This window comes from Leuresthes tenuis, unplaced genomic scaffold (genome assembly GCF_036924035.1).
Source record: "Leuresthes tenuis unplaced genomic scaffold, fLeuTen1.0.hap1 SCAF_15, whole genome shotgun sequence".
Taxonomy (NCBI): domain Eukaryota; kingdom Metazoa; phylum Chordata; class Actinopteri; order Atheriniformes; family Atherinopsidae; genus Leuresthes; species Leuresthes tenuis.
In genome coordinates, this window is record NW_027325369.1 from 19985016 (window position 1) to 20000181 (window position 15166).

Consider the following 15166-nt stretch of genomic DNA (forward strand, 5'->3'; position numbering starts at 1 on the left):
TGGATCAAAATCAAAGAGAATCTGTCTTTTTGGTTCTTTTTCTCAAGACTTTTTTGCACTTTTTGGTTCATGATTTCATGTTTTTACCCTACCATCCTGCATTGTATGAATTGCTGATGTGAGTTTACTGGGGATTAAGGGTACTGGATGAATTAATCAGATAACATTTAATTATCAACACTTGCCAACCTGAGCAGTGATTGGGTTCTCATTGGCTCAGTGACTGCAGGGTGGTAAACGAGAGCGGACCTCTGCACACAACTTAATCGCCCATGTTGTTAGAGCAGGATGTGGAAACTGAGGGGAAGAGGCAGCCTCTCTTTTGGAAGAGTAGTACAAGTTTTTCTTTACCAACTGACATCCCAAAGCATAGCAAACCCGGCCAGGCCTATGATGTCCCTCTGCCAGCCACGTTGACCTACAAGCCAGCAGTCAAGTATATTTTTTCATATAACTGGAAAGGTCAGCTTGTTGCTGCAAATCACATTTGATGTAGCCCAAAGCATTTACCTTGTGAGCAAACTTTAAAAGAAAAAAAAGAAAAAAAGAAATATATAAATCTATATATATATAGATATAGATATAAAACACATACACGCATACATGTAAACACCCCCTTCTCTTTTATTCTCCCTGTCACTCTGACACGGCATCTCATCCTGCTTTATAGCCTCAGTGTACCTCAACCATTTTTAACATGAATGACTCACACCAGCCTGGCAAACCAGCCCAATATTTTATTTGTGGTTAAATATGGAGCTTTATGTTATATTTTAACAGATACATATTCATCCACCTACACATACATTCCCACAGCCCACACAAAGTAAAATCCAGGTATTATGTATTTAACATGGCAACATGCTGTTTTTGTTCCTCTTGGACTCTTGTGCCTGTCTGGGCCTCTGATTCAGTTGTTTAATGAGCACATTCGCTCCCAGCCTAGTGTGCTACTGTTGCTGTGTGTCTGCGGTTGTAGCGCTGACCAGAGGAGACATGTCGGCCTGAGTCCCAGGGCTAATTGCTGCTACTAGGCTGATAGTCTTTCTCTGCTACAGTCTCATTGACTCCCTGGACTCCAGGGGGATTCCCACAGGCACCCAAAGACAAACAAACCTGGGCGGACAATCAATAACGGATGCAAGAGTTACAGCTCAGCGTAGCTGCTGATTAAGATTCTCTGGGAATGCATGCGTGTGTGTTCTGTATGAGAGTGTGAGCGTCTGGAAGAGTTTGCTGATTGTCCCCTGATTGTCAGTGCTAACAGGGATCTTCTGTCAGTCCCCAAGCACTTGTTTTGATGTAATATTGAGCATTACAGTTTAGAGTCATTTTCACAACAACAGCACATTAATGCTACCAAGTAATTATGTTCCAAACATTTCAGTTTCACGATATGAGACACGAGATTAATGTAAGAGATGATAAAGTACGTGCACTAAAAGAGCAAAGAAGACTGAATTAACCAATGATCGATGGTTTTACTTCATAGAAACAGGCTGACTGTAAAACTGTCTACAGCACGGTCCCCAAAACTGACGTGAAGCTGTGTAGGTGTTTCTAGGATGTTTCAGGTTGACTCAGAGCGATCTACAGTGGCAGTGTGAACCTGTACCATCTACTGCACACTGAACCAAACAGCGATCAACGGCCAAGCAAGACAACATTGTAGAAAAAAGGGACCAAAGTAGAAAGTGTGCCGTGCAGAAATTCTCACAGATGAGCAACCAAAGCATCTTTATGGGACATAGAACACCCAATGATGTAGAGCTCTTACAATCAATTTGAAAAGAAAAAGAGCATCCTACCTTCAATTAAACATGGTAGATTTTTGTGCCATAATGTGTTACTGAACGTCAGAAAACAAAGTGAGGTGTGATGGTCTTTTATCAGGACTAAACTGGCCTGAAGGACACATCTTGAAAGAAAGAGTGTTTAAATGGGACTGCAGTGAACCCTCGCCTAAATACAATTGAAACTTTTTGAGATAGCTGAAATATGTCATTCCAATAAGGACTCCTCCAAACTGAATAGAGCTTTAACACACAGCAGTGAGAGTGATAGAAGCTACCAGCCAATAATTCTGTTTGTGTATTTGTCAATTTTACTTCGCCATTTGAAAACCCTGTGTTGTACCAACTCTGCATATTTATTAAGATATTCTGGGCGTACAACATTTGTTCATTTGCATTTATTTATGGGGATATACAAAAACGTGTGCTTTTTCCAACAATTCCAACAAGCATAGCAATACACACAAGCTGTGCTCAGAAAGACTCAGAGCAACAGTTTCTGATGTCAATTCCTGTATTTGCAACTTAAATGTCTTTTAATTCTTCTGACAAATCAAAGTCATGTGTTCTGTCGACACATCTAACCAGCGACATTCTCTTCATATATTGCAAAATACCTTCAGTTGTGCATGATTGTAACACTGAACACAATTTCTAGTTTAAAAGTGCTCAGGAAAAGTGTATTTTTGTTTCTGAAGCCAGATCCCAAAAAGCAGCTGATGGCATGATGTGTCCCTGTATGCATCTGACTGCTACTGGCTTGCAAGCAATGCAGTGCCCTCTCGCCTATCCTCACCCTCTCCACCCCTTCATTTTCCCCCAGCTCCATCTCTCTGGGCTCATGTTTGCTTTTGTTCTCCTTTCCAGTCGGTCTGACTCACAATGATGATCTTGACCAATCGTGGAGAAAGGTCAAGGTTGGCCAGCAAATTGCCTCAAAGCAATCAGACTTGTCTCTCTGCGCTAACAGTGTGAGGCTCTCTGTCTCTGTTGCCATCTTGCTATCTCCCCTTCTTTCCTTCTCTCTCTCCATCTTTAGTCTCTCCTCTTCCATGTCTGTGTTTACCTGAGGGGGGTTAGATGTGTTTCAGGGAGGATTGGCAGCAAGAGTGTCGAGGAGGAGGAGGTGGTGGTTGGGTGGGAGCTGGTTGGGGGCTGTGTTGGGGGGGCAGCTCTGCTTTGAAGTCTCAGCTCTGACCAGCGAGCGCTAAGAACTTGAAAGGACGCAGTGCCACTGCTTCAGTGACATTTAAGCACAGAGCACCGTGACCCGGCAGCAAGCTTCTATATGTTAGTAAATAGTCTAGATATAGATATATATATGTGAACATGTGACTCCATGTGTGAACAAGAGTCTCTTCATGGCTTCAAGCCCACCACTGGTCCTCAAGTACTACTGGCGGCTTCTTTTCATTACAGTGAGAAATAGAGCCGCCCCTTCGACCTATAACCTCTGGATCAACAATAGCACATTTGGATGTATTGCAACAGCTGACACGCCTGTTATAAATAAACAGTAACTGGATCTTATATACAAATACTACATGAGCCATGTGAAATTTCTCATAATTTTCAGAGCACATACATGCACTCTCTAGGTGGTTCAAGGACAGCTTGCCCAGTGTGCCTTAGTGGCTTTTCCTCTGATGGTTTCTCACACTTGAAAGACTTCACTATAATGTGTCACACAGCATCCTCACTCTCAGCTGAACAACATCAAAGTGTTCCTGGGGCCCGAAGGCAGACAAATGTCTTCATCGACTGCCCAATTGTGCTTTGTGCGCTTCTCTTTCTGTCCTGTAAATGGTGTAAACAGGTGTTAACGTGTCAGCCCACAAGATGCCACATGCCGCTGTGTCATGATCTCCCCAACAGCTGCCCCGCGCCATTGTGTGTTGGTGTGTGTGGGTGTTTATTGCAACGGTTATAAATGGCAGCAAGATAAGCATTAGCCCTAGATTTTGTTCCAAGCCAAGGACAAACAGACATAAAGGGCAAAGAATGAACTGATCTTTAGCCAAATACTGAATACTAGAGGCAATAATTGATTTCCTCAACAAAAAAAACATGAATTTTGATACAAAAACTCTACCCCCTTTCTCTTTCTCAATCCATGTAGCTGACAGATGCAGCTAATGATACCAGTAATGTAAATGTGCATTCCTCTCTTCAGGTGGACATCGAGAAGCTGGACTACCATCACTACCTGCCTCTGTTTTTTGATGGTTTATGTGAGACTGCTCATCCGTACGAGTTCTTCGCCCGCCAGGGAATCCATGACATGTTGGACCGTGGAGGTCCCAAGATCCTTCCTGTCATTCCGCAGCTCATCATCCCCATTAAGAGTAAGTCAGAGAAGGTATCAGCTCACAAAATTATTTACCAGTCACACAAAGCAAATTCCAGATTTACTTCCCTTGCTTCCTATAATGTCATTTTTTTAAAAACGACATTGCAGTTAGAGGATCTTAGCTGTGCTGTTAAAAACCTTAGAAGAGTGTTAAAATCAGAACTAAAGGTTTGCATATTTAAAACATGTGCTACCTGATTGTTATTTTTCTAGAGCTAAAATTGGATGTGCAGACACAACAATTTTCAAAGCAGTTTTAGGTGATTAAAATATGGCAAGTATTCAATTTGCTTTGAAAGGGCGCTGCTCCATGGTGGCTGAGAGTGCTCATTGCGCTGCAGCTTATGAAAACACCTGCTGAGCTGTGCTGTGAACTGAGGAAAACATCGCCATCAATTAGACCACATGTGCTGCTAAGAAACACTTTTGTTGCCAGTGCTGTTTGCAGCGAATACACATGCAGTCGAGATGATGAAGATGTATTCACAGTTTGCATCATGGTGATTTATTTAAATGTGTTGTCCTGGGCTGCAGTTTGCCTTTTTGCAAACCTGCTTAAAGGGAGTATTAGCATTATTTTATGAATGATTGACAAGTAAACTTGAAGCCTCTAATTTCGGTAATTATTTAATCATTTAGCATGGTTAGTGTCTGATCTCTGTTTGCCTTCCCAGCTGCTGATAGTGAATCTACAACATCTGCTGAATCAAATAAATGAAAGGCAAATAAAACACCCAATTTATGGGCACAAATCGAATAAAAGACTTAGTAGAGCTGATAAAAAAGCTTGATATTAGGTGATTTAACATCAGGAATAATGGTATTATCAACACTGAATTGGATTATCTTCATTGCATAATCAATTTATTTATTAATGCTTAGAATAATCTACATCATCTAATCATTGTCTAATAAATATATTAACATGTCATTGAATAATGAGACACAATGTCTTTGTTAAAGCCTTTTGAGGGGATTTTTGTGGTAGCAGTGGAGTGCAACCACCGACAGAAAAAGTATCACCTTTCCTCCACACTACCAACAACATCGCCATCCAACCATTCCCGATATGACGTCCTAATTTGGTTTCGCAGCCATACTGTTCCTATTATTACATTAACCCTCAGGCCGGAGCGTCCTTGTTCTTGCGTTTGCTGGAAGAAGTTGACTCTGAAAGCATGCCTGGTAATCTGCCATGAATGCGGTGACATGCTACATTTAACTGTGTCATCGGGCTGGGCCTCCTTACCTTTCCGCTGTGACACGTTTGCACATACACACACACACGCGCGCGCACAAACACACAGACACACAAAAAGTTGGCAGATAGAGGTGGGCGGATAGGTCGTGTCTCGGGTTGAAGTGGACTGCCTTCAAAAATAGACGCCAGAATTTGTGGTAAAGTGGAGAGGTTTGTGGGCCGATAACAAGGATGATCAAGGCACAGGGAAGTTGGAGGATTTCAAAGCGATGCTTTTGTTGAAAAATTTTGGCACACGCGCCAAAAACACACACACACACTTTTGCACACACAAACTGTCTTTTGTTTGGCGCCACTGCCAAGTGGAGTGTCAGTTTCAAAGTGGGAGCCTTTAAGTGGCGCCCAGCGAGCCTGTGGTAGTGTTCATGTCATGGGCAGTTGGCTGCTGGTGTGTACGTGTGTCTGAAGTGAGAGTGTGTGTCTTGTTTATGTGTGTTGGATGTCTGTGGAGGCAGAGGGGCGTGACGGCCAACACTAGGCAGGTCCTTTGGAGACATGGAGACACGATGACAGACTGACCCTGGCACTGAACTACACCGAGCTCACACTGCTAGGTCCTAACCATCCTACATCACACTGTGTAATGTATCTTAAGTCTGCTGTATGCATGACAATCACAGCTTTTTATCATTTTTTCTAATTGTGTTAGCTTCATTTTCAAAATAATAGATCAAATCAATATTTGTTAAAGTGCACCCAGTGGTAAAACACAGTATTAAGGTACCTGATTTGTTACCATCCTTCCACAAATATTTGGCCTGCCTAATGTCTGTTTTATCCCCTATCAAGACACACAACTTAACATTCAACATGTCGTGACTTAGCCACTCTATTTTAAACAGTATTTTATTTCAAATTCTTCAACTGATTTAGTCATTTGCATCTGGGGAGGCCAGGCAGAAGGTGATGGTTATACTCCTCACGAAAACACACACACTTCGCCCTGATAATGGAATTTTAAATGGCCTGCTCCTTATTAACTTTTTAGTTTATTAAAAATCAGGCCTGTTTCGCCAAAGCCGCTAGCCCATGTCCCCCGTTGCAGATTAATTACTTTTCTATGAGAAAGAGGAGAAGAAGGGATGGTGGAAAGAGGAAGAAAGTAAAATGCCGTCTGGAGTTTAAAAATGGCAAGATATGTGTTTCTCTCCTCTGACGTTAATACATCTTCAGTTTGGCTGGCAGGCTGTTATCTGCAGAGTGACTGAGCCACGTTAGGCCCTGGTGAATTTTGATGATGACTGCAGGTCACCCAATGAGAATGCACAATGAGGAAGGCTCGGGCTGATGCTATACTCCAAGGCTCTGTCCTCAGTGACTCAACTCTTCTTTCCCATACACCATGTTTCCTTCACCCTGTTTTAAAAAGCGTCCTTAAGTCTGAAAAGGAAGCGACAAAAAAAAGCTCAGAGTATAAAATGTGTTTTTTGCAGTTTACAGTTACATTTTTCGTTTTCCAAGTTTGTGATTTTGAAGTAGCGAGAATGATAAATTGTTTTCTGTGATATGCCAATATATATGCAAGTGAATGCGAAAACAATTGTTTTCTTCAGCTAAGAAGTGCCTATGTGATGCAAGAGAAAAGGTGAAAAGTTACTGAAACTGTGTTGTCTGGGTCTCTCTGTCTTCCTTAAATGGGGAGAAGGATTCAAAGTCATGTCCACACTGAGTCTCAGTTGATTGGTGTAACGTTTACTCAGCTTTGAACTAAAATGAGACTTTCATTACAAGAAGATCCTCGGTCACGCCTCTGCCAGGGAACATCTTCTTCTGATCTGCAAAGTGCATTTATACACCGTGTGAGAACAATTCGCTACTAAACTCTGAGCTGTCACCCTACCTCTGACATTTCCCAGGAAGCAAAATACAAGGTCACCGTTGTTTTATTTTCCTCACTGGAAATGAATCAGGTCCTTGCACGAATAGATGATTACCTTATTCAGATTTGTCCCAACACAGGTTTTAAACCAGCATTAATATATCAGGCCTTGGTCTGCATTCTCCTTTGCTCTTTTAATTTTTTTCTTCCCTTTTTTTTCGGCAAGACGAGAGTGCCAATGAATAATTGAGCAGTCCCGCAGACCAAATGTCACAGCAGGGAAAATTGTTTGCGCTGGCTGGTAATTAGAATTTCATTGTTTGTTATGTAGGTTTGAAATTCCTGTCATTCCACGCTCCACCTTATCTTAGTGATGGCAGATATCTCAGCGCTTGTCTATCTGGGGACACACTAAGGCAGAGATGGAGAGATGTCATCAAGCACAATGCATTTGCTCATTCAGCATCATCTCCTCTGCTGTACGGACTCTCATGCACACACATATACACACACACACGCACACTCGTCGCTGACAGGCAAAATCCTACTTTTGCAAACTTGCTCTCCTCTGTGGTCATTCAGTCATGTAGATATCCAACCTTTATGAGTATTCCTTGAATCTTAGAACCTCTTGTTGTTTATGTGACTCTTCTGCTTTGTTTCTCTGCTACAGAGTGTGTGTGTGTGTGTGTGTGTGTGTGTGTAGATAAGTACCCATGTAATTATGTGTGTGTAATTTATGAGTGGTGTTTGTAATTGTATGTGTACATGCTTGTCACTGTTTTGTATAGATTAGCTGTTTTAACAGGGCAGGTTATAGCAAGAAGATTCCCTGCTTCATCCTACTATCCCCCTTTGGAGCTTGCGTAGCCTCCATACCCGTTTTGTCTGGGTGTCTCTGTTTCCTCTCACACTCCAAAGACCTACACTGGTACTTCCATGATTCCTTTCCTTGCCACCTCCTCTACCTGGGATGCAAGCAAGGGAGGCTCTGAAGAATCGAAGTGACAAGCATTTAACAAAAAGGAGACATCCTTTCTTCCATAGTTTGTCACAACCCACGGCTGTATATTTACCCTCTGCCTGTAATAACGTGACTCATATATCTACCTTTACGGATGCCAGAAATACTTGTACAAAGGGTACACCATTGCAGTCTCACTCATAGCTCCTCGGCAAGCCTCCACTCTCCTCCAAAAAAGCCTTTTAGGGATAAAGATATCCTTCTAGATGTCGCACTGAGATCAATTTTTTAGGTCACAGGCATGAGGATGGAGGAGATAGAAAATAAGATCCACAGCATAGTGGAATGAAAATGGCCCTTTTTTGGCTAAGATAATAAACAGTTTTGGGATACTGCAAGTGGTAATTCTGTTGTAGATGTTTTGAAGTGCGTCCTTTGTGTTAGCCCTGTGATTTGTGGTATGTCCAGGTTGGCTGCCCATCGTCCAGCGTCAGCTAAGCTTCAGAGTATGACTCAAGGATTGATGGATGTTTAAACAGTGGTATGAGGGAAACATAATGGTGTTCTCTTGGTGCTTTAACGGCCGCACATTATAAACTGTTTCAACTTTCTTTCTCTCCGTTAGTCTCTGGTTAGTTTGAAAAAGGATCCAAAGATGGGTATTGTTATGATGTCACTGAAATGACTTCTTTAACCAGTCATTGGGATACTTTGTTGATTTTACAGTGGTTCTTTTGGTTGTCACCCCCCCCATAAAAAAAAGAAATAAAAAAGTTACCGATAACTGTATCATCTGATTTTGCCATTATAGATCTGTATTTGTGACAGTCCTGTGTCCAACCTGTCTCTGTGCTTATACCTTTATAGTTTTTCGTGACCATGACATTTATGATGTGTGATTTTGTGTGAAGCATCGCACACATGGCACAGCTGAAGTCAGTCGGTACAAAGTGAGCTTTTGGTGTTTCAGTGGAAACTGGATTTCATGTATCTGGTCCAAAGCCATCCACAAGCAATCTACATATTTTACCATGATGGACAAACTAAACAGACGATCTACAAATATTGAAAAAAATTGAATCATAAATAAATATCTTTTGCATTTCACATCTTTATCAATACATTTGAACCAGCATTCAAATTTGAATGTATTGTATATTGCATGAATCTGTAGATCTGTATTATCTTTAGATGACTATACATTGGTCTGTAAATTAATATGAGGGACTGTTGCAATTTTAAAAGGGCTCCTGGAGGCTTAAGTGTGCCATTCATACGGAGTAGTGTTTCTGACTATTCACTCGCTTTCATTTCCGTTTTTTGGTCAGTACCAACCCTAAAGGCGATGGCACAGGCCTGTTAAATGACAACGTAAATGGAGTTGCAGGCCAAACATAACTTAAACTCACTGTAACTCTCTGGCAGGCTGAGCAAATTCAGAGCCAGTCATTAAATTAAGCCTTAATTCTCTACAACAGTAAGTACATAGATGGCTAATCTCTTTAGCTGCAACGGCAGCAATTTTTTCAAGATCTAAATTGTCTGCCTTCAGGTATCTTTGAAATGGAACTGAAATACAGCACCAGAAGATTTATTTTTTTGTGAATTGTGAGTAGACGGTGCTTTTGTACTGCCATCATCAAAGCTGAAAGGCAAGCTGGTCTCAGTCTGGTGTGTTTATTGAATGATGTTTGCACTGGATTATTGTTACCACAACTAAAACAGTCACAAAAAGTCGAGTGTCAAGAATGAGTGAGTGACATTGGTAGTGGGAGCAAGACGTTTATGTTACCCAACAGCAACAAAGCCCGATGCACCGAATTTGTTCCATTTCACCAAAATTGTCTTGCAATTCTGGAGATATAGCTCGAATTTCTGATCACACTGTAGCTTTTTTTTGTATTTCAACAAATTTTTTGCTAAATCGTTGTTTTGTTTTTGTCGTTTTAGGTGCCTACCGGCAAAATAGGGACGACAATAACATTACGATCCTGCTTTTAAAATTGAAAATAAGCAGCAAATGACAGTTGGAGTTTTCATCCAGACATACTGTAGCTGTTTGCTTTTGAGTAGGAGGTTTTAAAAAGCACAAGGATCAATAGCTCAAACAGATAAATTAAACAAAAAAGTAGAAAAAATGTCTGCCTTGGTTGCTGGTTAATCAAGTTACTCTCTAACCCACTGCTCACTGCCTGTCACACCTCTTCACCTCTGTTTCTGACATTTTGTACCTTGTCATTTTTTTCCTGTTCCATCATACTCTCTCTTCTGTTATATTGGTCTCTCTCGATCTCTCTAGCCCTCCATCTCTCCCACCATTATTCCCTTTTGTTCTCTCTATCAGTAGGAGATGAAGTTAAGTGCAGCCTGAAGGCCAAATAGCCCAGTGATTGGCTCTCACTTACTCCTGCCTCCCTAGTGCATTTGAAATCACTGATTGCAGACAAGCTAGTCTAAATCAAAGCCAAGCTATATGGGAAGTGCTTTTAAGAAAAAAAAGCATGTGTGGGGGTTAAGGTTTAAGTATATTTTATCTGTTTCTTCTAAGGGCATTCTTGTCTTCCACATAATTGTAGATGTCAGAACCACTCGACATTTACTCTTCCTCCACCTTCCAAATCAAACAACCTGCCATTCTTCTTTCCAAGCTGCTTTGACCATTTGTCCACACAAACCTCTTTAATTGATAATCTGGTGCTGGCTGGGCCGTGATTTGCTATTTATCTTGCCTTCCAGATGCCCTGAATACAAGGAACCATCAGGTGATGTGCACAACCCTGAAAGTCCTGCAGCACCTGGTGCTGTCTGCAGACAAAGTGGGGGAGGCCATGGTCCCATACTTCCGGCAGATCCTCCCTATTTTTAACCTCTTCAAGCACAAGAACAGTAAGTTCCAGTTGGTTAAATTGGTGAGTGTTAATTCATGGACAGATGGTGGCTGTACTTTTGTGGAGCAGGTATTGTGTAAGCTGGTCTTTTTTGTGCTATAACTGATGTGACATCAGTGAGCTGAAGAACAGCAGTGATGGCTATTCAGATGTAGTGTGCCGCTCGTATTAAGAACAGGTAAATCTATCTCTCTTTAATATGACTGTCTGACTTCCAGGCAGAAAAAAACTCTATCCATTCTTTTCTGTGACTTCAACAGATGTTGTCCTTTTTTTCTACTTTAGCATCCACATGACAGAGAAGCTCAATTTAGACTTTTCTATTGCCAGTCAGGCTGCTTTGTGTGGAGCTGTTGAGGAGGAGACTTTGTCCTTGCTCTCTCTGAAAGCCTCCACCTGGGTGACACCAGGACCTGGGGAGATTGGCACCAGATAGGCAGGGCTCTTTGTGTGGCTTTGTCAAAGCACTTAGCTTGGTTTGACATGATGCGGGCCCATTGAAGGCATAGAAGCACAACCATTCCCAAGCACCACACAGTTGGATGTAGAGCTTGACATTGTGAATCAATCATTTAAACACAAGCTTTAACAGGAAAAAACACAAGGCTTTAGTCTCTTAATCAATATCCAATTTGAATCTCTTGTCTCTTTAATTCCCTTACATTATCTGTTACTATTTGCTGTGGTCTAAAAAAGGAAGGATAGAGCAGAAAGAGATAGCACAGAAAGACAAAAGACGGAAAAGAAAAGCCTCCCTTATTAGCGCATGGCCTTATGCAAATCTCCTCTGTAAATTAGCTGTCAAATCAATCCCCTAAACCGTCTTGAAGCGTGAGTTTTTCCACAGTGGAAGCTTAGGATTTGGCCAGTGAACCCCACCAGGAATAGTTTTATCTCTTCCTGGTAGTTACAGTGCTGGCCTGTCTACCTGCCTGCAAGCTTGTGTGTCCTCCTCTGGCAGGCATTGATTAAACCTGAGCCAGCCTCTCACCTGGCAGACATCCCCACCATTGACCTCTCCCAGAGAGACCAGTCTGGGCCAGAGAGGGGTTCATACAGCTGCCAAAGCTCAAAATCAGATCTGCTAAACAAGGAATGTGCTTCCTGCTCAGCAGTTTGTAGTCATCCAGGAGAGTTAAGTTTGTACATTTTGACTGTAACTGAGCCTGAAAATATAACCAAAGTAAAGCAATCCAAACATGTAAATGAGTCACAGGTATAGTTTAGTGAATATGTTCCCGCTTTACAGTTTTACAGATAGGACTTGAAATGCAGAGAATGGATGATTTTCAGACACAGAGCTCGGTGTTCTCTCTCTGCTAATACACAAACATTTCACACTTGTTGTTCCATACTTTTTCTCTGTATCTCATTGTGCCTTGGTCTCTCCTTTTTTATGTTTCGTTTATATCAACGTCAAAGCTTTCATTGAAGTCCATCTATTATCTAATATTTCTTACATACAAATGCAGGTCCATCCCACGCTCAGTCGGCTGTCTCAACCCGAGCCAGCATGCTGCCTGCAGCAGACAGGCACAGTCTTTGTGTTTAATACAGCAGAAGACACAGAGGACTGTCTAGTAGCGTGTGGTAACATCTCCCTTTGGCTCTCCCACGCTGTAACTCACAGAGCTTGCATGGCATCCCTCTTATCGTCTGAGCCACAACGGGGCCACTGTCCACTATGTGCCAAGTGTGTATGCGTGTCTACATTTGTGCACATCTGTCATGAATAGATCTGTTGTGTCCCATATGCAGCTGTTGGCTTTCAGCATATATGAAAGCCCTAGCCTTTGTTTCCATCTCTCATTGTCGTTTTTGGTCTGCACATGATGCTGTACAAGACGTCTACTACACGCTCACATATACACAATTTTACACACTGTGTCCCAGTTGAGGCCACACAACCTGACTCTGTTCCTGTCTCCCAGCTGTTCGAGCTATGAATCAATAGGCTGACAGCCTCTGCTGCAGGGTCACAGCTACAGTTAGATATCGCCAACATCTCATCATGGGACGGATCCCCCTGGCAGTGTTCACACGCTTCCACACTTGTTCCCACTCTTAGACAGGGTTGTGACCTGTTAAATTGGTCTGTATACAGGCCTTATCTGAGCCATTTTTCCAAGGTCAGATCTGGAACTTATCCAAAATGGACCCCCGGTTGTCCTTTCACTCAAACAACGCTCTGGACTTCTGACCAGAAGTGCAGAGTCACAACCCTCATGTTCAGCCTTTTTGGTATCCTTTTTGGCCTTTGAAAAACTGGTTCCACTGTTCTAAAAGAAAAAAGACATGCCTGTTTAACACCAAGCTGCCACTCTTGGCCTACCAGTAATGCATCATTTTGAAGTGCACAGTAATGAGCGATCACATAGTATCACCGTCCTTGATGTTCTCCTTTATCTCCTAAATCAGCTCTCTCAGCTTTTGTTTGCTTTGTGCCTTTTGTGTATCAACTTTTCTTTGTGTTTGTTTGTGTAATTCTATCAGTGTGCAAGAGAGAAAGTTGAGAATGGCGTAGGTAATCCTCCTGTATGATCTGCACAGCTCTCTTGCTAGCTTGCAGTGATGAATTTTATCCCTAATGAAATGCTACAATGTTCCTTAAGAAGGAGAAATGTGCTCCGTCATCCAGCAAATTCCTTATCTGAGCCCGGAGGAGGGAACTCATCTGCGCGTCATATCAGGAAGAAGCTCATAGAGTCTATGAAATTTTGTAAGATAGCAGAGTTAAACCTATATAGAGAAAATTCACATTGTCAAAGGCCAGCTACAATTAACACACGGTAATAGCGAATAGTGGAAAGGAATTTGTTATCATTTTCAACTGTTTTCCCATTTAACTGTGTAAACTTGCACAGAGCTGTTTTTATTAGTTGAAGTGAGATAAACTTTTTTTAAATGGATTACATAAGGGCTGCACTGCCTTCCGCTTCTAAACCCAGTCATGTCTATGTGTTGCGTGATGCATGGACAAAATCAGCTCTGTGCAGCCCATCTCCAAGTTCAACTTGGGCGGAGTGCGCTCTGACAACATGTCGATGTGTCCAATCGTAGGGAATCTGACATATCTACACCAATCACCCACCCCCAGACAAGTTGCCAGACTTTCCATAAAGTCATCTGCTGCCTGACGTTGCCTCTGATTTTTGTGAATACCACTCTCTCCAACAGGATGTTAAATTGCCCCATACTCAGCCTGCAGCAGATCTGGAAGCAGTCATTGTAGGTGCACCTCTCAGATGAGCCATACTCTCCAAACTCCTGTCTTACCATGATAACAATATGAACCTTTCAGCTGCAGTATGTCTCCTCCTCCGCCTCAATAATATTGAAGCAAGGGCTTTGGAGATGCATCTAGCATTCATGTGTGTGTCATGTCTGGAAAAACAAGTCACTTCCTGGATATCTTTTTGGTTGCCTTGAAACTGCCATGCGATTGGATGCGATTAGCAAATGTGCACCCCCCTCCTCTCCTTATTCCCACGGCGAGCTCAGTGCATACCACATCTTATTTGAAAACGGCTTTACTACAAGTGCATGCCTCTGTAAGCAGCACACACTGACAATGACTTGAAAGTGCTCATTCATTTAAGGATTTGTGTCCACATTCTTTGCTGTAGTCAGCTCCACTATTTCACTGTATAACCAAAGCACCAATGGCCAAAGGCTACATAACAGGAAGTTTCTCAGAACAACTTGAGCCTCTGCATGGCTGAATATTGTGTCTGTTGTTACTGTTTGTCTGGAAGGCTCCTCTGGTACTTATTTTAACCTACATTGTAACGTTGTTGTTGTTGCCCTGATAATTTTCTCTGCTTATCTGCAAGGTGTAGGTCCTTAAACTACTATTCATCACTGACAAACAGCCTCTCCTTCACACACATGCACACACACACGGCTGTGATCAGGTTCATTTGGCCCCTTTTATCTTCCTGAAAAGAATGTGGCTGTCTATGATAAGGTCTAACCCATACACATTCTGGCACCTGCACACATGCACGCACACACACACACACTCAGTGGTTGTGATACCATTTGTGGTTCTTGTGTACCGGTGCAACTGGTGAGATTTTTGTGTTGCTCTG

At 42.2% G+C, this 15166-nt stretch overlaps 1 protein-coding gene across 1 annotated transcript in view; it reads left to right on the forward strand.

Annotated features, from left to right (window-relative positions):
• Positions 1-15166, forward strand: part of pacrg (PARK2 co-regulated) — a 125361-nt gene that overhangs the window by 60178 nt on the left and 50017 nt on the right. Inside the window, exons 3-4 of the mRNA XM_072365391.1 lie at positions 3967-4138; positions 10924-11073. Of these exons, the coding sequence (XP_072221492.1) occupies positions 3967-4138; positions 10924-11073 (322 nt within the window). The remainder of the gene's footprint in view (positions 1-3966; positions 4139-10923; positions 11074-15166) is intronic.